The sequence below is a fragment of the Felis catus genome, chromosome D1, assembly GCF_018350175.1.
Source record: "Felis catus isolate Fca126 chromosome D1, F.catus_Fca126_mat1.0, whole genome shotgun sequence".
Classification (NCBI taxonomy): Eukaryota; Metazoa; Chordata; class Mammalia; order Carnivora; family Felidae; genus Felis; species Felis catus.
Genome location: NC_058377.1, coordinates 108,517,690 through 108,538,110, shown reverse-complemented (window position 1 = coordinate 108,538,110; position 20,421 = coordinate 108,517,690). Strand labels below are relative to the sequence as shown.

General features: G+C 61.7%; 1 protein-coding gene across 5 annotated transcripts; it reads right to left on the bottom strand.

Annotated features, from left to right (window-relative positions):
* Positions 1-206: 206 nt before the first annotated feature.
* On the bottom strand, positions 207-20,211 carry PCNX3 (pecanex 3). 5 transcript variants are annotated; one of them, XM_006937525.3, is made up of 35 exons: positions 19,908-20,211; positions 19,344-19,531; positions 19,017-19,116; positions 18,855-18,894; positions 18,660-18,755; positions 17,297-18,424; positions 16,668-16,791; positions 16,404-16,582; positions 15,849-15,939; positions 15,358-15,493; positions 13,947-14,107; positions 12,990-13,143; positions 12,671-12,703; positions 12,237-12,408; positions 12,018-12,128; positions 11,563-11,654; positions 11,279-11,388; positions 10,992-11,097; positions 10,793-10,885; positions 10,464-10,614; positions 9,526-9,670; positions 8,998-9,175; positions 7,858-7,966; positions 7,562-7,691; positions 7,112-7,170; positions 6,781-6,996; positions 5,878-6,131; positions 3,265-3,495; positions 2,991-3,094; positions 2,537-2,684; positions 2,214-2,444; positions 1,855-2,129; positions 1,339-1,472; positions 957-1,255; positions 207-880 (listed from the first exon to the last, which is right to left on the bottom strand). In XM_006937525.3, exons 1-35 carry the CDS (start codon positions 20,058-20,060, stop codon positions 683-685), a joined length of 6,129 nt encoding a protein of 2,042 aa, XP_006937587.1. In that variant the 5' UTR covers positions 20,061-20,211; the 3' UTR covers positions 207-682. The 5 variants fall into 5 exon arrangements, with proteins under 5 accessions (XP_006937587.1, XP_006937589.1, XP_003993687.1 ...); XM_006937527.3 differs by having other exon boundaries at positions 13,947-14,089; XM_003993638.4 differs by having other exon boundaries at positions 13,947-14,068.
* Between the last annotated feature and the right edge of the window lie 210 nt (positions 20,212-20,421).

Genomic DNA, 20,421 nt, shown 5'->3' with positions numbered 1-20,421 from the left:
GAACTTCAGACCAAGGCTTCAAAAGGAACAGGTTAGGCGGGGGAAGGGACCTAGGGCTACGTGAACCCCACCTGGGCCTTACCTCTATCTCCATCATAACCCAGCCCCACATCCTTTATCCTCCTCTTGGTGCTCATCTACCTTGACCTGGCCACCACCTCTACCCTCCACCCAAACAATCCCAGACAGAAAAAGAGGACGCCAACCAAAATCAAAAATAGTGTTATTCTGGTGTCTCTGAAGCACGAAAAAAAAAAAAAAAAAAAAAAAAAAAGAAAGAAAGAAAAAAAAAAGAAAAGAAAAAAGAAACCACCCTTCCCACATTTCAGCCCCCGGTCCAGGCCAAGGGGCTGCCCCTGCAGGCAGTGCAGGCCCAGGGGCCAAGACAGTCCTGGCCACGGGCTCGAAACGGGACCAGCCCATGGGTTTGACTTCTAGGGCCTGGCTGGGAGGCTGCCTGCCTCAGTTTAGGGAGCCCAGGCCCTCGACTAGGGATGAGAGATCAGGGATCAAGGCCGGAGGTCTGGGCCACTTAGTTCCGGTACGCTGGCTAAGGCAGCCAGAGGTCAGGGTTCAGATGTGGAAGCCAAAGCCACTCAGTTCTGTGGTCCAGCAGAGGGCCAGAGACCAGGGATCCAAGTTACTGAATCCTAGGGCTGGGATCCAGAGGGTACCAGGCCACTCAGTACTGATGCTCCAGCAGGGGCTGGGCAGCTGGGCTCTCACGCTCCTCAGCAGGGGCAGGCCAGTCACCCAGGATCCCAGTGGGTGTGCCACTTTCAGGAGCACTGCCGTCCAAGCAAGGAATGTCCTGGGCTGCTCTGGCGGGCGAGGAGGCATTGGTGCTGATATCCGGGCTGAGGCTGAGGTCTAGGGGCACCTAAGGGAGGGGAGAGAGGTTGGTGGGAAAGCAGACCCGAGTAGCTCAGGACCCAACCCTTCCACAGGACCCTTACCTGAGATTTGGGGGTGCCTCCTTTGGGGCTCCCTGAGGCTGGCTCTGCCTCAGATCCCCCCAGCCCCTTCCGACCCCCCAGGGTCCACTTCCCGCTGGGACCCTCAGAACTGAGGAGACCGGGGCCAGGGGTTCTTGAGGGCCGGGGACCCTCAGTGGGGGCGGGAGAAGAAGGGGTTGGTCCAGGGAGCCGAGGGGGTGGCCACTGCAGCAGAGGAGGGGGGCGCCCATCACCAGAGCCACTCAGGGAAGGCCGAGGGCCCCAGCCTGGACCCGGAGGGAGGGGCTGGTCTCCACTGCCTGTGGGAGACAGATAAGAGGGTAGAGATCTCAGCTAGGCCGTCCTCCTCACCCACCAGTTCGGCCCGGCCTCGCCAGCTCACCTGCTGTGTTCTCAGGTGTGGGGTGTGCCAAGGGGGGGTTATTGCTGAGGGAGCCCAAGCCACCGCCTCCGCCACAGTCCGAGTCATCCACGTTCCCGCCACTATTGCAGCCGGCACCACAGCCCTTATGAAGCCTGGGATGGGGGCAGTGGGGAGGGACAGGTTGGCAGGGGGAGGGCCAGAGACCTTGCAGGCACAAGCCCCCGGCTCCAGGACAAGTCACCTAACATCTCTGAGCCCCAGGATCCTGTCTCTAACAGATTTTGCCATCTACTTTGCAGGGTCTTCTAAGAGAGGCGTTATCAATGGCTCTTAAGGCTAAAGGCCACCTTCAACTCTGGGAGAGCAGGATGAAGTCAGGTCAGCTCTGGGACGGTGTCAGCTCTCGGGGCCCAATCCTGGCTCCAGCACTTCCTCATTCTGAGCCCTAGGAGGAAGTGGCTTCACCTCGCTGAGCCTCTGCTTCTCACTCCAGGACCTCAGCCCCACAGGCTCGGGGGAGTGTTCTGGGCTCACCTCTCCCAGCTGTGCAGAAGCCAGCGGGCAATGGCACTCAGGCTGACAGGGCCACCCCACAGTGCCCGCAGCTGGGGGTGGCTGCCGGCCAGCGAGGTGGTGAGGGGGGACACATAGATGGGGTAGCCCAGTGGCTGGTCACAGGAAGAATTGATCATGTTGCGGAGTGCCTGCTTGGCGTTCTGGATGCTACCGCGTTCGGGGTTGCGGTTGCGCAAGAACACCAGCTCCTGCTGCTGCCCGGCCCACAGGCCACGTACACACTCGCGGTTCACCTGTGGGCGGCCACACACAAGGGTCAGGGGGTCAGTGCCAGGAAGGGGGCTGAGCGGGCACGGGGCGGGAAGGGGCATCCCCACCTTGATGACTCGGAAGCTGAGGTGGCGCCGGTTAAGCATGATGATCTTGTACTCGTCGGAGGCGTCATCCAGGACGTGACGCAGCGCCAGCAGCGAGGGCGTGTTGCTGAGGATGGCGCTGCGCCAGGCTGGGTCGCCCTCGTGCGAGATGACCAGCCGCTCCTCGTTGGCTGCGATGGCGTCGTACAAGGCGGCGGGCTCCTCATACTCATCTGGGGACGTGAAGTGATCCTGCGGGGTGGACAGGAGGGCCGTGTCAGTGGCCCCGCCCTGGAGAGGGGCTTCACCCCACGGCCCGCCCTGCCTGGGGGCGTGTCCCCTACCTGGTGGAGCTTGAGGGCCATGCGAACTCCAGGCGCCACCACGCGATGAAGTAGGTCCATGTCGGCAAAGACCCACTCATCGCGTGGGGAGGTGATGCGGAAGTCCCCCTTGAACAGGGCGTGCAGGCCGTACAGGAAGGGCTCCAGGCTGTGGAAGAGAAGGCACAGGCGAGCGTGAAGGTTCCCGAGCTCTGGCTCTCCAGGCAGTGGTCGGAGCCGGGACCGCTCTTCCTGCGGGGCCTCAGTTTCCCCAGCCTGACAAGGTCCGTCTCCGTCTGGGTCCTTCACGGGGTGGTGAGGAACAGGCATGATCATAACTGGGAGGTGTCTCGCCCACAGAGAGGGGCCACCCTGAAGGAAGCACTGATGTGGTTCCTGGGGGCTTCTGGCCCAGAGCTGTTCGTGGAGGGGGCAGGGGGAGTACAGGAGGCGCGGCTGGACCTGTGGCACTCACCTGGCAGACATGCTGTGCGAGGCTGTCCCCAAGGCCCGCCGGCCCAGCACGCACAGGCCAAAACACAGCGTGACCAGCGGCGAGTTCCAATCCTGGTCCACGGGCTGCGGCACAAGGACCCCGTCCCCAGAGCCCAGCTCAGACCAGGACAGGGAATGCGGGGCGGGGGGCAGGGTCCGGGCCAAGGGAGGCTGAGAGCAAGAGGGACTCGCACGGGGAAGGGAGAACTGGTGGGGCGAGGGAGGGAGGCAGCCCAGGGTCGTGGTGGCCGGACCTGGCTGCGCCGGGAGGCGCAGTACTGGATCCACTCGAGGTGCACCGCGCAGAAGGAAGGCAGTGAGAGGCCGGAGAGGCGGAGGTCATAGTCCTCATCCACGCTCAGTGAGAAGGTGGGGTCCGAGTCAGCGTAGCCCGGCGCCCTCACGGGCCGCAGGGCTGCTGCAATGCCCTCGTGGCTCAGCCACGCCTCCAGCTTCGGTGAGCGGCTGACGTAGTAGATGATGCTCTAGGAGGAGAGGGCAGGCATCAGAGCTGGGGCCAGTGACTGCGGTCATGCCCTACTCGTGGAAGAGAAAGCACCAAGATGCTCCCTGGGCCATCCACCCTCGGCCCCTCTGAGTTCCCTGAAGCCACACGGGCAAGTGTGCCCCCCTCTCTTAGGCCAGGAAGCCCGCCTCCTTACACAGCGTCGCCTGGAAGGTTCTGCCCTGTGGCAAGTGCTTGTTTGCTTGCTTCAGAAGATCCCTCATTTGAAGAGAGACTGGGGCTTAGACAGCAGACTTGCCTGAGGTTACACAGCAAGGGGGTTCTAAACTGCGTCTAAAGCAGACGCAGCTAGGGGGTTCTAAACTGAACCCCCAGAACCTTCCACACCATGATGCTATGGGATCCAAATCTCAGAGACCTTGGAAGGTCAGGCTGAGGTAGTGGGGCTGCCTGCAGGCCATGCCCGTAGGTCATGGGTCCCTTTAGGCAGGTGAGATGTGACAGCCACAGGGCTTCCACTCAGAAAAAAAGGCAAAGGCACAGTATCCTGTGCCCAAAGTCGGCGGCTCCTGTACCCCTTAAGTGAACGCTGGTTGCTGAGCAGGTGTTTGGGCAAATGGAGAAGAGCTTCTGGAAGGTAGACAGTCAGGATGGATGGGCAGTGTGTGGCTGGCAGTTGGTAACCAGCAAGGTTACAGGGATTCCATGGGCACCCTGGGATGGAGCCGATCTGGTCCTGTGCCTGGGGACAGGGTGGCCAGTCTGGGGCTGGGGAGGGTGCTGCAGCTGGCCATGAACAGAGGGCACCCAGACAGGACGAGGAATGTCCAGCAGGGTGGCTCCGGTGGGGCACCCTGCCCCGCACACCTGCCACCACGCCCGACTTATCCTTCCGAACTTCACCCCACGCTGTCCTTGGCAGAGCACTCCCCAGGTCCTCCAGACACGTGTACCCAGCTCTGACCGTGCCCAGCTTTGGAGGCAGCTGCATCCGTGGCAAGTTAGCTTCCCCATGGCACATTAAACTTGGCTGGGGTGGAGCTCATCTCAGCCTGCCAGCCCAAGCCTGGCTAGGTGCCTGGTGCACAGCCATGAGAAGGCTGCTGTTGGCCTTGAGCTGGGTTTCCGGGAGGCAGCAGGGTGACCTCAGTAAAAGCACTTTTCTGACAATGGGGGGGGGGGGGGGGGGAGAAGTGGACAGAACTGTGACCCCTGGATGACCTGAAGCTGGGAATGTCCCGGTCTGGACCACAGCCTCCTCCTAGGTGACAGTGAGAGGTGTGAGGCTCACAAGCCCTTTCTTAGAAGTGGATGGGTGGATAGGAAAAACCACAGAAGAATTACAGTTTCTCTGACGTGTGCTGCAGAAGGGATGTCACTGGAGGTGAGAGGACAGCTGGGAGATGCAGACGCCTGCCCCAGAGATGACCTCAGGTGAGCAGGCCTATCTGGGCCCCAGGAGGCCTCCCCTCCAGACCCCGCGCCAGGAGCCCCAGGGCAGATGTTAAGAGGGCACAAGGGACTGTGGCCAGTGACCACCCTCACCCCACTCCCTCGGTTCCCTTACTCTGGGGGTCACAAAGCTGCATCATTCCTGCCATCTCACAGAACTCCAGTGATCCCCACTTCTCAAGCGGATAAACCAGACACAGCAAAGGAGGTGACATCGCAGGCTTCCCAGAACCCAGTCCAGCGCTCCTGCTGGACCCCACACTGTGCCTCACAAACCCCACCACCCCCAGCAGGCGCTTGGCACACCCAGACTGAGACAGGGAGGCCCAGGCTTGGGTCTAAGACTGGCTCTGCCACTTTTCTCCTGATTCTGGGGCCTCAGACTAATCGCCTCCTTCTGCGAGCCAGCTGCCATGGCCGAGACATCAGGACCTCTCTTGAAGGGTATGGTGGGCTTCAGCCAGTTTAGGAGCCTGTCCCTTGGGAAGTACCACTGCTTGGCAGCCACTTCTATGATTATCACTTAACGCCACCATTGGTAGCATTATCGCCCCTCTGTGCTGGTGGGACCTGGGCCAGGGTCCTGGTGGTCTAGAAGACTGGCCTCAGCAACTGCCCTTCCCAGGACCAGCAGCCCAGTGAGGGGACCCATGCACATACTGCCCGCTTTCCCCCGATACTGCCCAAGGTGCATTTTCCAGAGGAGGGTGACAGGGAGACCCCCGCCCCCCAGTACCCTAATGCTAGAGTCACACAGGCCACTGTGGCCCCTGAGTCCTGCTGTCTGGTGGTGGGTGGCACCTTGAAGGATGCTTAACCTCCCTAAGGCTTCTGCTTCCCTTGGGAAAAACAGGTTCCCAACAATCCAGAAGATGACACTCAGGACGCTCCTGGTCAGTGAGCATTCGCTAGTGGGGACCCCTGCCGCCCAGCCACCCGCCCGACATACCTTGACGTAGTAAGTGATGAGGATCTTGCGGAGGTCAAACACCTGCAGCATGGAGGCGGCGTTATTGTCGCTGATGCTGTAGCCCTCCAGGACGTACTTGCTGGCCGTCACCTCCCAGGCCAGCCAGCGCTGCCCAAAGGCGGCATTGAAGGACAGGACCCGTGGCAGGTGGCCAGGCTCACAGCAGCAGCAGCCCTCATCCTCCTCCACGCCCTCCGTGATGGCCTCTACCTCGCGCTGCTGGCAGTAGGTACCTGGAGGGGGGGGGGGGCAGTCAGGGGGCCACCAGCACATCCCGCCTGCCTTCTCCCCAGCCAGCGTCCCGGCCTTCGTCATTCCCTGCCCGGGGATGCCGTGTGAGTAAACGTTATGAAATGAACGGATCGACAAATGAACGCTATCTCTTCCTGACTCCCAGGGGCCACAGCAAAGACCGAAGCTCAGAGAGAAGCGACCTGCTCAAGTTCATGGTGCTCATGAGCTGTGCTTAGAGCCCCTCTGCACCCTCAGGGGCCCTTTCTGAAGCTGACATCCAACGTGGACGTCTTCCAAAGGCAAAGAGCTAGCTCACCCACCAGGGGTCATAGGTGGCACCCAACCTGGGCCAAGCCCAAGACCACAGGGCAGGCAGTTGGGAGTGGAAGGGAGATCCCAGAGCTCCGGGCCCAAGCTTGTACCAGTGCAGCCTATTCAGTCCCTGTGGACCCAGAGTCAGGGCAGGGACACAGCTTGGCCAAAGGAGACCCTGCCGCCTCACCATTTATGCCGGGACACCCAGGCCTAGGGAGGAAGAGTGCCTTGCTCAAGGTCACCCTGCAAACCAGGGCAGGGATGGACTAGAATCCAGCCCTCACGCGCTATGCAACGCAGCAGCCTGCGTCAGGCCCAGGCCCCGCGGCTCACCCCGGAACTCAAGGCCACGCAGCTGGAAGGTGACGAGGCCATTGCCAACCTCGATGAGGTGCACCAGGGCGTTGAGGTAGTCAGAGGCCAGGACGAAGCAGTCGCCGGGGCCGTAGTTGCCCCAGCGGCCCAGCACCAGGTCCCCACACAGCGTGTGCTGCAGCGAGCGCGTCAAGTGCTCATAGAAGATGGAGTTGAGGTTGTTGTCGTCAGCGCCTGAGACCCAGGACAGACAGACAAATGGGCAAAATGACAAGTAAGCAAGGCTCCCTCCCCAGGGAGGCCAAGTACACACCTGGCCCTGAAAGCCCCCAGATGGCCAAGTACACACCTGGGTTCCGATCTAGCTGGGTGACCAGGCGGGTGTTGGAATGATCCACACGTTTAGTGCTGTTCAGAGAGAACGACAACACAGGTGGCTGAGAGGGTGAGGCTGCCCAGGGTTCAGACGATGATTCCCGCCGGGCCACCGTCGCGTCCTCTGAGCCCACACCCCTGTTCTCTGGGCAGATGCCACGACAGCCCCACTGCACACGAGACTGAGGCTTCGGGACGTGAGGGGACTCACCTAGGACCACATGGCCAGGAAGCCCAGGGTGTGAGCCCGAGGCTCGGCCTGACTCAGGTTTTGCCCTCATCGGATCACCCCTCTGAAGCCCACCGTGCCCGAGCGCTTGCAACCTCGCTGTGGCACCCCCCCGCACCCCACCCCACCTGGGCCCCGAGCTCCTCTCCCTTCCAGGTCCCCTCTGGGTGACCCGCCTGCTCCCGCAGTACTCACTTGTAGTCGCGCTCCCAGAACTTGAGGGGCCGCGCGTAGGACATGATGAAGACGGCACTGCCCAGCAGGGGGTTAAGTGGTGTGGAGAAAAGTGCCGAGAGCAGGGCCTGAACGAACAGCATGGCCGAGTCTGGGCGCCAGTCAAGGAGGTGGCAGGCATACAGGACCCTCCCTGACCTCCCTCACCACTCCTTGACCCCCATCAACCTGCCCCGTGCCCCCAACCCCCCCCCCCCATCCAGGCCACAGCCCTCCTCGCACACCCCCACCCAGGCAGCGGGCGGCAGGCTGGGTACGTGGCACGGCAAAGGGCTGGGCAAAAGCGTGGAAAGCCGAGCCCCAGGTGATCTGCCAGGGCGCGATGTAGGTCAGCACAAAACGCAGCTTGTACAGCAGGTCCCACAGCTGGCAGGGTCGGCGAGGGGAGAGGTGAAAGATACACGGGTCACTCACAGAGGTGGGGTCTATCAAGTACCCATTCACAGCCTCGAGCCTACCCCAGTGGCTGCCCACGGGCGAGTCAAGCTCAAGATCACTCCCGGCCCTTTCTCTCTGGACCTGGCTCAAAGTATCCGTCACTGTTAGCGAACCCTCTACGGGAGCATTAGCCGTCTATTTGCAGGACCACCCTGGGAGCTTCCTATTGCTGTCCCGTTTCACGGATCGGAAAGGTGAGGTTCAGAAAAGGTAGGGCAGGCAAATGACTTGCTCAGGCCATCGGTCAGTGATGAGGCTGGGCCTCAACCATGATACTGAGAGTCAAGAGACGGTCACAGGCCCCACCCTCAGAAGGGGATACAGTTTGGATCTCTACCACTCTGGGCCAGACCAGAAAACCAGACCAGAATACCCATGTAAAAGAAAAAGGCTCAGGGTTACGCTGGGATCTTTGCTGGGATCCCAGGGCTAGGAAGGTACCACTACAGGCTTCCAGTACAGTGCCGAGGAATGGTTCTTTGTTCACAGTGATTCCCCTCCCCCAACCCCTGATCAGGGGATCCCACAGCCTGGCAGAGCAGTCTGGATATACCCAGGCCCCAGGGGCTTCTGAAACTCAGCTCTTAACTGCTCCCCAGGGCTGTGGCTGGCAAAGGGGCAGAGCTCAGAGGCTGGTATCTAGAGGACAAGGCCAAGTCTGAACTGCCTTAACTGCTTATAAGGAAAGTGACCAAATACCATGATTCAGAGAAGAGGCAGCCAAGTGAGACAGACCTGGATTCAAGTCCTGGCTGGCTACCAATTCTCTGGGGGACCTGAGGCAAGTCACTTTAGCCCTTTAAACCAGTTTCCTCCGTGCCCCTGGATAAACTGCTGCGAAGGCCCACGGTGGGGCTGATGTGGAACAGCAGCTGCGAGGGCCGCAGGCCCCTGGGGGAGTTCTCCCCGCCACCCCGTTCCCGCCGCACAGCCTAGAGACTGCAACATGACCGCCTCACCTTGCTGCAGAGCAGGGACATGAGGAAGTAGTCAAGCAAAAAGCCCTGGGAGAGGCGTGGGTAGTCGAAGTGGAAGAGCAGAACAGTGAAGGCCAAGGTCAGGTACTGCTGGGGCGGGCAGCAGAAGGCTGAGCGCAACAGCTTCAGCCCAGCCACGGTCATCAGCAGCGCCCGGCAGCTGTAGACGAGAAGCAGGCATTATGTGCCAGGCAGGGCTCAGGAGGCAGAGGAGATGGCTGCCCATCCCTCCCCGGCCCCGGCCTGGGCGCCGCTGGGCTGGGCCCTGCTCTTTTGGGCTGGTGACTCTCAGCCTCTGCTCTCTAAAGGGGTCGCCCCTTTTAGACACATCTGGGAGACACGTTTGTTTTCCAAGAGGCAACTGTCTCAACAGAAAGGGTCAGAAGCCCGAATCCTGCTTTAGTTGGCCGGGCAACGGAGGCAGGTTTTCATTCCCTCTGTGGGCTTCAGCATCCCACGTGTCACGTGGGAACGCAAGTGGTGGGATGGTGGGGGCGGGGCAGTCCTCACTAGAGGCAGAACTTGTCCGGGTGGCTGACGACAGCATGGGCGTCCACCGTGAGGGCATTGAGCACCACGGCGGGGTAGATGAGGTACTTCTCGACGCACTGCAGGCCGGCATACAGCTTCTCAAACCACATCACCTGGGCAGCGCCTGCGAGAGAAGGCAGGACTGTTGACTCTGTGTGCTCCCCTCTTCCCGCAGGGCCAAGTCAGGTGCGCTCCCAGAGGGAACCTGGAGAAAGGGCAAACCAGGGGACACGGCTCTCCAGGTGCCTAGAAGCTTTGTGGCAGCTCAAATGAGGGCAATGAGGCCCGGACAGGGCACATCAGGGGCCCAGGGCACGCTCTTTGCCTGTTCTGTTGTCTGAAAACAAATGGAATGAGGCCATCCAACACGCCCACTGGAGCCAAGGCAGGCTGGGTGAGGCCCCTATGCACTGTGACCTTGAGCTGCAGGGCCCTTCGTAAGGGGCCACTGCCACCTGGCTTGAGCCGATCATCGTCACGCGGGGATGGGCAAAATCTTTTATCGCTTAAGTAAAACGGCACGTGGAACTTTGCATAACAAAACCAGGCGATTAAACAGAGACTTAAAGGTGTTTTTATCACAGGGCTCAAATGAAAATCAGCCAGGCAGACCTGGTCTACTGGAAACCAATCTGTGATCCCGGACGACAGATCCCTTTAGAGCCTTGGAATTCTACTTCCTCCATCTCCTCAGAGAAAGCAAAAGAGGCGGGAAAAGGGCAGGGCAGGCAGGGTGAGAGCAAAGCAGGGGCCAAGCTGGGGCACAGCAGGCAGGAGAAGGCAGGCAGGGCCCTCGAAGGGGCTGCAGGGTCAGCGCGGTCAGGACAGCCCGGGTGGAGGCTGCCCCCTGCCGGCAGGCTGCAGGTCAACCAGGAAATCAGGGCAGGAGGGGCGGAGGGGTGGGGGCAGGCACTCACCTCGAACTTCATACTGGCTGTACTCCAACGGCTTCAGCACAGGCTGCGACAGGCAGAACCAGGGCAGCTGTTTGCGGAGCTGCGGCAGCAGGTAATGCGTGAAGAAGCCCACGGCCCCAGCCAGTGCGTACAATACGAACCCCAGCACCGACTGCAGGAGGGAGAGGCCAGAGGCTCAGCCAAGGGGAGCAGGCCAAGGAGCCAAGGGGGCCTGGGCACGGGCTGGGCAGGGGCAGAGAAAGACACGAGGCCGTGGCTGCCCAGGGCCCTCGGGTGGAGGCGGCTCCGGCAAAGACCCAGGGGACAGGGGTGGCCCATGCCACACGAACCTTCAGGGCGATGAAGACGGTGCTGGCGCTGATGGCAAAGGTGAGCACGGCGATCACCACACACATCACCAGGTCAGAGTGCAGGACCTCACGCTGCAGGGCCGGGAAACACCAGCGTGGGTGCCCGCCGCCCGGGGGGCTGACCACACCCTGTCAGCTCCCCACCCCAAGACTAGAACCCCACACTCCAGCCCCTCACCACCGACTGGCGCATCTTGTCTGGCAGTGGGTCTGGGGGCTCGGCCCGAGCCGTCTCCAAGCTCCGCTCCTCCAGCTCGGGGAAGAGCTTGCTCCGAATCAGAGACCTGGGGTGGGTGAGAAGAGGCAGAGGCCCGGGTCTGCAGAGGCCACACTCCTGCCGCAGGCACCAGGGTCGGTTGGGGCCAGGCACGTGCACGGAACACCCCCGCCCCCGCAACCCTTGCCATGCACGGACACACACGCAGACACACACATGCGCACGGACAGGCACGTGCAGGCACCCACCAGAGCACGGTGGGGTCACTGCTCTGACGGCTCAGGTGGTAGGACAGGGCCACCAGGAGGCCACAGAAGACCGAGAAGAGGACAGGGACGTGCTGCTCCGGCCAAGGAGTCTGGGAAGAGAACCCATGCTGGTCAGGGGAGGCAGGGTAAGCGTGGGGGGAGGGGAGTATCCACTGCCCCCTCCCCCTGCCCCGGGAGAAGCCACTGCTGAGCCCAATTCACAGTCCTGTCCCAACAACACCCCTGGGCCTCAGCATGCCCCCCACCCCACAGGTCATCCCTACCTTGATGGCCCCAAGGCAGAAGCCGTAGAGCAGGGCAGCAGCCAACAGGCTGCGGGAGAGGCTAAAGACGGCAGTGAGCGGGCTGGTGGCGGCTGTCAGGTGAGAAACAGCAGGTAAGGCCCGACAGCTACCTGCTGCTGCCCCACCTCACCCGCACCCCACTGCCCTCGATTCTCACAGGCTAACCTCCCTGGGACCCATCACTAGCCCATTGTTCTCTGCTCCTCGAGCCCTGAGAGGCCTTCAGGGCTTCTGGCATTCTTGGGTTGAAACCACTTGTTTGGGGAGGGGAGGAAGCAGGGGGAGGTGACGGGCTCTTGATCCACACCTATAGATACCCGCAGTATAGACACAGGAGAAGACTCAGCAAAAGGCTGGAGCCACACACCCAACCCAAGGCCCCTCCTGGGCCCCACACTGCCTCCCGACACGCAAGCCACCTATGGGCCCCCTACCTGTACCCCCAAAGCCGTGCATATCTATCTGCTCCAGCAGGTACATGAGGCAAGTGTTGACCTGGGGCAGGAGGCCCAGGAGGAAGACGAACGGGAAGCACAAGGTGAACACTGCCAGGGAGGGAAAGCAAAGGCCCAGCCGGTCAGCCTGCAGGCCACCCCTTGGCCCACCGTTGGGGCCTCACTCCCCTGAGTCACCTCAAGGCTGCCCAATCTCACCAGTGGCCACGTCCCGGGCACAGAAGAAGAAGGAGGCGGAGAAGAGCGTGAGGCCGTAGAGGGAGACGGGTGGGAAGGGCTGAGCTGAGCCCAGGGCGTCCAGCAGCCAGATGAGCAGACAGCAGATACAGAAGTAGACAGGCCGGCTATATGCGATCACCCAGTTGTGGCCCTGGGGAGTGGGACTGTGAGGGGCCAGGCCTCCCCCACTGACCACCCCGCACACATGTGCGCACACACACGCACATGCTCACGTGCCCTACCCGTGGCACGTGATCTAAGACAGAAAGCCTGGCAGGGTGAGGGCAGCAGGACTGAGGATCTGAGGCCATACGGGTGGTGAGGGAGCCCTGCCCCTCCCAGACCCCTGCACACCTGGTCTCAGCCCCTGCCAGCCCCACATTTGAGCACCCTCGGGAAAGCACTCTACTTACGTGCATGGGAGATGCCGCATCAGGCTGGACACTCTGGAAAAAGACAGGAGCTACATTCGCAACAGAAGCCAGAGCCCAGGACCTGCTTGGTTCCACCACTGGCTGTCAGGAGTAACCAGGGCAGGATCCTAAACTGTCCTGAGCCTTGGTTCTCTCATTTGTAAGGCAAGGGGCTGGTTACAGGGAATCTCAAGCGTCTTATCTGCTTTCCAGCTCACACCCCTCAAAATGGATTATGGGAAAGGAGGCATGTGGAAAGAGGGGGGGCGGGGGGGGGGGGGGGGGCGGGAGGGAGGTGGCCCAGGGAGTAAGGACTGACCTTCAGCAGGGAATACTGGCAGGAGGCAATGACCAAGCAGAACTGGAAGACCCAGATATCCGTGAAGAAGCCCTTAAGCAGCAGCAGGTAGCCCAAGAAGGCAACGAGGCTGCTCAGGCCTACGCCGAGTATGTTCTCCACCAGCCCCCGAGTCCTGGAGAGACAGCAAGGTCAGGGGACACCCAACTCCTTACCGGCTAGGGGGGCAAAAGTGGGTGGAGCACAGAGGACAGGACCCAGCCACAAAGGCCCACGTTTGTGCCTGTGCCCGCGCCACCCCCTCATCCTCTGAGTGTCAGAATCTAGACCTCTCAGGGATGGAGGCCAGTTTGCATCTCTTCTAGGAAGCCACCCCATCGCTACCCTGAATCCCAATCTTCGTCCCTTCTAGACCCTGTAGGCTCCAAGTGCCACCGCCCCGGGGACTGCCTGTCTCTAGCCTACGCATGCCATGCACACAGGCAGTGCCCCACAAACACTGGCTGCAGTGCCGGGAGGAAATCCAGGCCATGGAAGCCAGGACACGGGCTCTTAGGCCCAAGTCATCCATGCAGACAAGAGAAGTCACTTGACTTCTCTATCGGACTTCCTGGGCCTCAGTTACCCCTAAGAAATGGGAAAGCTGAGACAAAGAGTTTGCCAGCTTTTTTAGACCGTGGACCTCTATTCAATAAAATCTAAAATAGAAACAGATATAAACAAGAAACCGGACAAGAATGGTTTGTCTTGAGTGGAGCTTTGGGATAGAGAAATAACTAGAGCACCATCCGCTTGGCCACCCCTTCACCCCTTCACACTCCAAAAGGACCTAGCAGAAGCCCACTCCAGCCCTTGAGACACCTTCAGTGACCTCCAGCAACAGTTAGGCTTCCTGCTACCATGATGGCCTCCATATGTTCATAGGGTTCAGAAGGCCGGGGGGCCGGGGGCCGGGGGCCGAGGCGGGTGGGCACTCACCGGTCCAGGAGGGCCAGGAGGGCCAGCCGCTCATAGCGCACAGACGTCCAGCGGCCAGGAAGAAGCCAGTACTTGTAGCTGTGCTGGGCACGAGGTGGTGCCTCCTCCATCAGCGTCTGCTCCTGGGATTCGTGCAGGGAGTCCTGGTCCAGCAGGTCAAACTGCGGTCCCCACAGCCGCAGCCATCAGCCCCTCGCCCCCCACACGGTCCACTGCCACCATCCCCCTGCCCAGTGCACACTGGTCAGCCGTTTCCTCCAGCACAGAGTCCCCGCCATCGAGCAGCCCTGTGGCCTGTCCTGACGCTCCATCACAAAGGCCTGATCCTCTCTCCAGGTTCCTAGGACTCAATGGCTCAATGGCTGCTGGGGACCTGCCGGGGCTGCTGCGGGCCACAGTCACCAGTGCCGTCTGTGTCTTCCCCGCTCAGGCAGCCTCTCCCACCTCTTCCTGGGCTCGGTGAAATCCACATTTGGGACGCAGTGCAATGCTACCCTCCTCCTGGACAGAGCCATCAGGCTCACTCTGACCATCTTATCCCAGAGCACACAGGGAACCAGCCCTGATGACAGGCCTGGGTGCCAATGCCAGTACTGTGAGGCCCCGGGCAAATACCTAATCTCTTTGGATTTCTTGCATCTTTCGTTCAACAAATACTCATGGGGCACAACTATAGGCCTCGCCCTGGGCCTTAGGGATACAATGCAGAGCCAAAGATGCACAGCCCCTGCCTCTGAATGTGGCCATCAGCTGTCTCAGGACCGTGGTGCCTATGCCGTGTGACAAGTAAGGAGAATAAATGCACCAGAAAGGGACACGTGGGGCTTCTGGGCACTGAGTGTTAGATGAGTGGGTGCTCCTTTCACGACTGTTCTCTAAACTCTGACTCTGGCTTTGAAGCATCTTTAATGCTTCTGCCATTATTAGATCCTGTAAACTGTTGTCCAAACTGGGGTTGGACAGATGAGCAGCCATCTGTCCAGGGAGTGAGATGGGAGCCCGTGAATAACCCCGCTAAGGCAACAAGCTCGAACAGAGTGCCCCGTGCTATGCAGTGCACCTGGGCCCAGCACAGGGAGCAGCACAGCCAAGTACGTGGAAGAAAGCGCCTCTTCCACAGGTATCACTGTCGACACTCGTCATCCCCACTTAGTAGGGGCCCCTCTGGGATAAAGGAGATACCCTAGACACGCCTGTTGAATAAGCAAATAAACAACTCCTTGGGCCCCAGAGATCCAGAGAGCCTGCACGCCCAGTGTCAGCCATCAAAGGTCAGGATGGACACCTCAGGGCCCCCGGGAGCCCTTACTTGGAACGGCTCGTCCCTCCTGGTACCTGGGCAAGTGCTCAGTGACCTGCCCCCCCACCACTGCCCCTCCCACAGGTCCTTCCCTGACCGCTGGCTCCTCACCTCTGGGATCTCCAGGGGCACGCGGCGCACCTGCATACCCTGCAGAACCACTGGCCTTGGCTGCAGCAGGTTCAGGCCACCTGCCGCCTCAGGGACATCAGCCGAGTGGAAACTGGAGGAGTGTGAGTGGCGGTCCCTGTGGGAACAGCAGCCATGAAGGTTAGGCCACTGGAGAGCCCTGGGACAGCGGGGGGACTGAGGCCAAAGTCAGGCCACAACTGGGGCCCTAAGGGGGCTGCTCAGATACAGAACACAGGAAACAGGTGGCAGAAAGACCTCCCTCCCAGGCCCTGGTTCCTAGAATCCTCCTGCATAGAGATGTCGTGTTCCTACAGCATAAGCACCCCTATAGGCCTGCCCTTTGCCACTCTCCACCCTCTTCTCCTAGAGATTCTGAGCTGCCCCTGCCCCAGCCCAGGGAAGAGAGAATATCCCTAGAAACAGCGGCCCAACAGGCTGCTGGCCGGGCGAGCCCAAGCTTGGAGACTCACCAAGCTCCATTGGCCGCCTGCTCCCCCTGTTGCCCCACAGGGTTCTCGTAGCCGCCTCCAGCCAGGCCAAAGGTGTAGGAACGCCGCACGCCTGGGGCAAGGGTATGGGACACAAAGCAGCAGATCAGGGACAGGAGCACCCAGGCCTGACCCACGTGGACCGTCATGCAAGGAAGAACCGCGTGCTACGTCCTCCTGGGTGGCAGCCCAGCCCCTAGGGACCATGAGCTGGAGAGGAGAGAGACCGCGGGTCAGCCCGCCCTGGGTTTGGGATTCTCTCCCGCCACCTGCTCAGCTGTGACCTCAGTCTGTGTCTCAGCCTCCTTAGCAGCAGGGCAAGGATTACGAGGCTACCCCGTGCCTCAGGGCGGCTGCAAGTTTGAGGTCAGGCAGCACAGGTAAAGCGGTCGGTCACCACGGGGCTGAGAGCGTGGTACGTGCCCGACAGAGCAAGCGCTGCTGCGAGGACTACGAAAACCCCCGCGTGAGGGCCAGGGGGTGTGGGGTCAGCCGGGCTCGGGGGCTCGGCCGCTGGACTCGGGGGGAGGGGCTCACCGCTCTCGTCGTAGAAGTAGTGCACGGCGCCCTCGGAGGTGTCATCAAAGGTGCAGGCCTCGTGAACGGTGGCGCCGGCCCGGGTGAGCAGCAGCGAGGAAGCAAAGTGCAGGGCGGAGGGCAGCGTCAGCGCCCGGGAGTGAGAGGCGGCCCGGCCCCGCTGAGCTTCCTGCAGGCTGCTGAAGAGGGGGGTCGGCCCACGGGTCAGCGCCACTTAGAGCCACGGGCCCCCACCGCCCCTCCAACCAGCCAGCAGGGGCTCACCTGGGCGGCGAGCCCATAACGGAGGCTGGAGGGGTGGGGTTGCTTCCCGCATTGTGGCGCCTGCGGATCGCCTGAGTGCGCCTCACACTGCTTGTGCGGTCCCGCTTGCCGGTCTCCTCGGCCGCTGCCCAGAGAGAGGCCCCAAGCATAAGCGACACGGGCTTGGACACGTCGGGGGGAGCACGGGGCGGGGAGGGCGGGGGAGCAGGCAGCAGCTGCTCCTGCACGGAGCTAAGTGTCAGGCCTCATTCAACTCTGTCCTGCCTCTGGGGCCTAGCCAGGTCACCTAACCACACTGTGCCTCAGTTTCCACGCTTAGAAATGAAGATAGGACCTTGCCCTGCCCCACTGGCGGCCCAGGACAACGAACGCAGATGCTGAGGATCCTCGACGGGCGGAGGCTCTGTACTAACTGCCAAGATCTGGAGCCAGGTGTCTGAGGTCTCTCGGCCCTGCTCAGGTGAGGGGTTCAGCAGACGCCTCTCACTCACTCAGTCCACCTCCACCTGCTCCCTGAGACAGAGGCTGAGCTGACTCTGACCAGCTCCTCTGCAGCCTGGCCCTTGTCCAAACCCAAGCCCATAGCTAGCTCGTCTCCCCACCCCACCCCCAGCAGAGCGGGCACTCACCTCCCCCCACAGCACCTTCCTCTTGCAGCTCCCCCCGCCAGCCGGGCTGGTTGGCGGCAGGTCCCCTGTGGGCCTCAGCAGGCAGCAGAGCGGGCTCCCCAGCAGCCAGCTCCACCCCCGCCTGGGCCTCCAGCTCAGCCTTGGAGCCAGCCAGGGGGGCCCTGAGGACATCGCCCCCTGCCCCATCCATGCTCAGCACTCGGGCATGCGTTTTGGCGCTGGCGGTACTAGGCGTCCGCTGGGTCCCATAGGGCCGCTTGGGGGGCACAGCCGTCCCCTCCTCAGCCCCATGGGGGGCCCGTCGCTTCCGGGGTCTCCCTGCTGCACCACGGGAGCTCTCGGGGGAATAGCAGGAAGTAGAAGAAGAGCTGTCGGTACTGTAGCGGCGCTGAGATCGGAGGCTGGAGGCTGGGCTCAGTTCGCTGCCCTCGCTGGTGTCTTCGTCCTCAAAGAAGCCCCCGCCTTCAAGCAGGGGCCGCCGAGGGGCACGGCCAGGTGGGGAGTGTCTTCGCATGGGTGGCCGCCGTTTGCTGGGCCGCAACAAGGCCAAGTCCTTGGGCCGCACGACCAGGAGCGGCTCGGCTGGGCCCGGTGGCGTCCCTGCTCCTATGACCGTGTCAAAGGAACGCAGGGTGTCATCTGAGGGGACTCCAGCATCTGGCGATGCAGGCAGCTCGGCCTCAGAGGGTGGGTCTGTGTCGCTGCCCTCCGGGGCTTGCCCCCCAGGGGGGCTGTCCAGGTGGGTGGAGTTGGTTTTCTCACTCTTGAAGCTGCTCAGCGTCTCCCTGTCAGTGCCACTGAAGCAGGAATCCGAGGAGCCGGCTTTCTGGGGTGTGGGCTCCCCAGAGCCCCGCCTGTCCAGGGGCTGGTAGCCGCCTGCTGCCCGGCGTTGTTCCCGTCGACTGCTGGTCCTCACCAGGGCCCGGTCAGGCCGGGTCAGGGTCAGGAAGCTCTTGCTCAGCTCCTGGCTGAGGCTCCCCTTCAGAAGGGGGCTCATGGGAGTATCGGCCACACTGCTCCCCCTCCAGGGGGCTCCATCCCCAGCCAGGGGAGAACGTTCTGAAGAGTCTGTGCTGGGGAGAGAGGGGTCTGGGGCAGCCCCCGGGGGTGTCTGGGGAAGGTCTCCAACTATCAGAGAAAAGGAAGACAGAAAGTGAGGGAAGGGCATGCTGTAAAAGGAACCGGCCGCTAAGAGGGTCCTAAGGCTGCTGCTTCCCCAGAGCCCAGCGGGGGCAGGACAATGAGGAGGCCCCAACCTGAAGGGTAAAGACAGCCCCGGAGAAACAAAACTTGGGGTGACTCAAAGACAAGTCAGCTAGTCCTCCCCCCGCTGCCAAGTCCCTGCCCTATCATGCCCACTCACTCAGTTTCTCCTGTGAGCTTAACTTCAGCATCTCTCGATCAGCCGAGGTCACGATCACGTTGTTGCTGCCCTGCTCCCGAACCAGCTCCTTGATGTCTGCGACCATGGCCCCACAGGTGTCAGCAGGACTTCAAGGCACCGGTGTGCCATCCCGTTCCACACCACCAAACTCAGCCCTGAGCAGGAGCCACCTACCTCTGAGGGGCCCGGAGTCCTCCATCCGGGGCAGCAGCTCCTAGGCACACAGACAAACAAATGAAGGAACACGCCGGGTAAAACGGAGGTTCAGGACGTACCCACAGTGGGGTCGGGCTCCCAAGAGAGAAGTGGGACAGACTGACGCTAGGGACCACTCACCGAGACCTGATTGAAGCCAAACACGGAATGCTGGGAGCTACAGCGTACCGGCGGTGTAGAACTCACTTTCCGAAACACTGTCATCTCCACTCCGGGGTCCCTAGCAGTGGAGAAAAACGTCAGCTTTCAGCTGACCTCCCCTCTTCCCATTGTACTTCCTCCACCATCCCCGACACTCCTCTCTTCTCCAGGGTCCTCTCGAAAGTCTGGGGCTGGCCGCAGAGCTAACACTCAACTGCTCACGGAGCCAATGTCCCCTAAGCCCCCAAACCTTAAGGCCAGGCACCGGGACCACTCAATTCCCAACACAACCCCTACCCCACCCACCTGGGCAAACTGCTGTCCCCCTGTGCAGGCTCTTCTTCCGGCTCCCCCATGGTAGAGTTGCGCTTCTCCACGATCTCGCCCTGGTCGAACATAGCATGCAGCCGATAGTTCACAGTCTTGATAGTAGCGAAGATGACAGCCACCACAAGGCAGTACACACCGGCCACCATCAAGCTGGGGGGCAGGACCTGGAGATGGCAGCAAGTCAGGCTCCTCTTTATACAGCCCTGGGCCCATGGGGTAGGCCTACCACCACACTCAGAGCCAGAATTCACAAATTCACAAGACTTCATCGCCCATCCCTTGCTATAACTGGTGCCAAGACCTTGTCGAGAAGCTCGGTCCTCTAACTGGAGTCAGATTAAGTGAGGGGCTCAAGGTCACCCAGCCCAACCACAAGAGAATAATTTGGCCACTCTTCCACCTACTCCAAACGCTGCAGTGAATCCTCTCCACACCCCAAGTGCCCAAGGCACAGCCCGGAATCCCTACCAGGTTGGCACCCCTCCCTGACATCCACCCTCCCTTTCCCCGCGAGAGTCACAGGTGGCGGCAGCATCTCACCATGTACAGCAAGAAGGGAAAGGTGAGCAGGAAGATCCAGACATAAAGGTGGAAGCAGTTGGAGAAGGTGCTCTGGTGCGGGTCGAAGAACCAACCGCCGGTGAGCGAGGCCCACACCCCCTGGCGCAGGATCTGCAATACCTGCGACCCCATGGCCCCGCCGCTGATGCGCGCGCCCCCCTCCCGGGACCCTCATGGGGGCGGCCGCCGGCCCATGCCCCGCCTGGCGCCCGAGGGCCCCGGGGCCCGGCCTCGAGCTCACGCCATGGCCTCCCCCAGCGGGGGAGAGGGGTCGCCCGGGCAAGGGGGCGGGCAGGGGGCGGGGCCGGCCGGAGCAGTCAGCGGAGCGAGGCCTGGGCGCGGGGGTGGAGCCTCATCAGGGGCGGGGTCCAGGCCCCCACCCCCGGCCCAGAACTGTTCCGAGGGGCCGATCCGGTAGGCGGGCGCGGGGCACGGGCCGGGCACCCGTCGGCGGCATCCAGAGATGGGCGTGGAGTGGGTGCTCCGGGGGTGC

Excerpts from the sequence above, each read along its gene's own strand:
- PCNX3 (XM_006937525.3), bottom strand. The coding sequence starts at position 20,060 with ATGGGGTCGCAGGTATTGCAGATCCTGCGCCAGGGGGTGTGGGCCTCG. Across the intron at positions 14,108-15,357 it reads TGCCCCTGGAGATCCCAGAG|TTTGACCTGCTGGACCAGGA; the intron begins GTGAGGAGCCAG and ends TGGGGACCGCAG. Across the intron at positions 881-956 it reads GAGGCACCCCCAAATCTCAG|GTGCCCCTAGACCTCAGCCT; the intron begins GTAAGGGTCCTG and ends CCCCTCCCTTAG.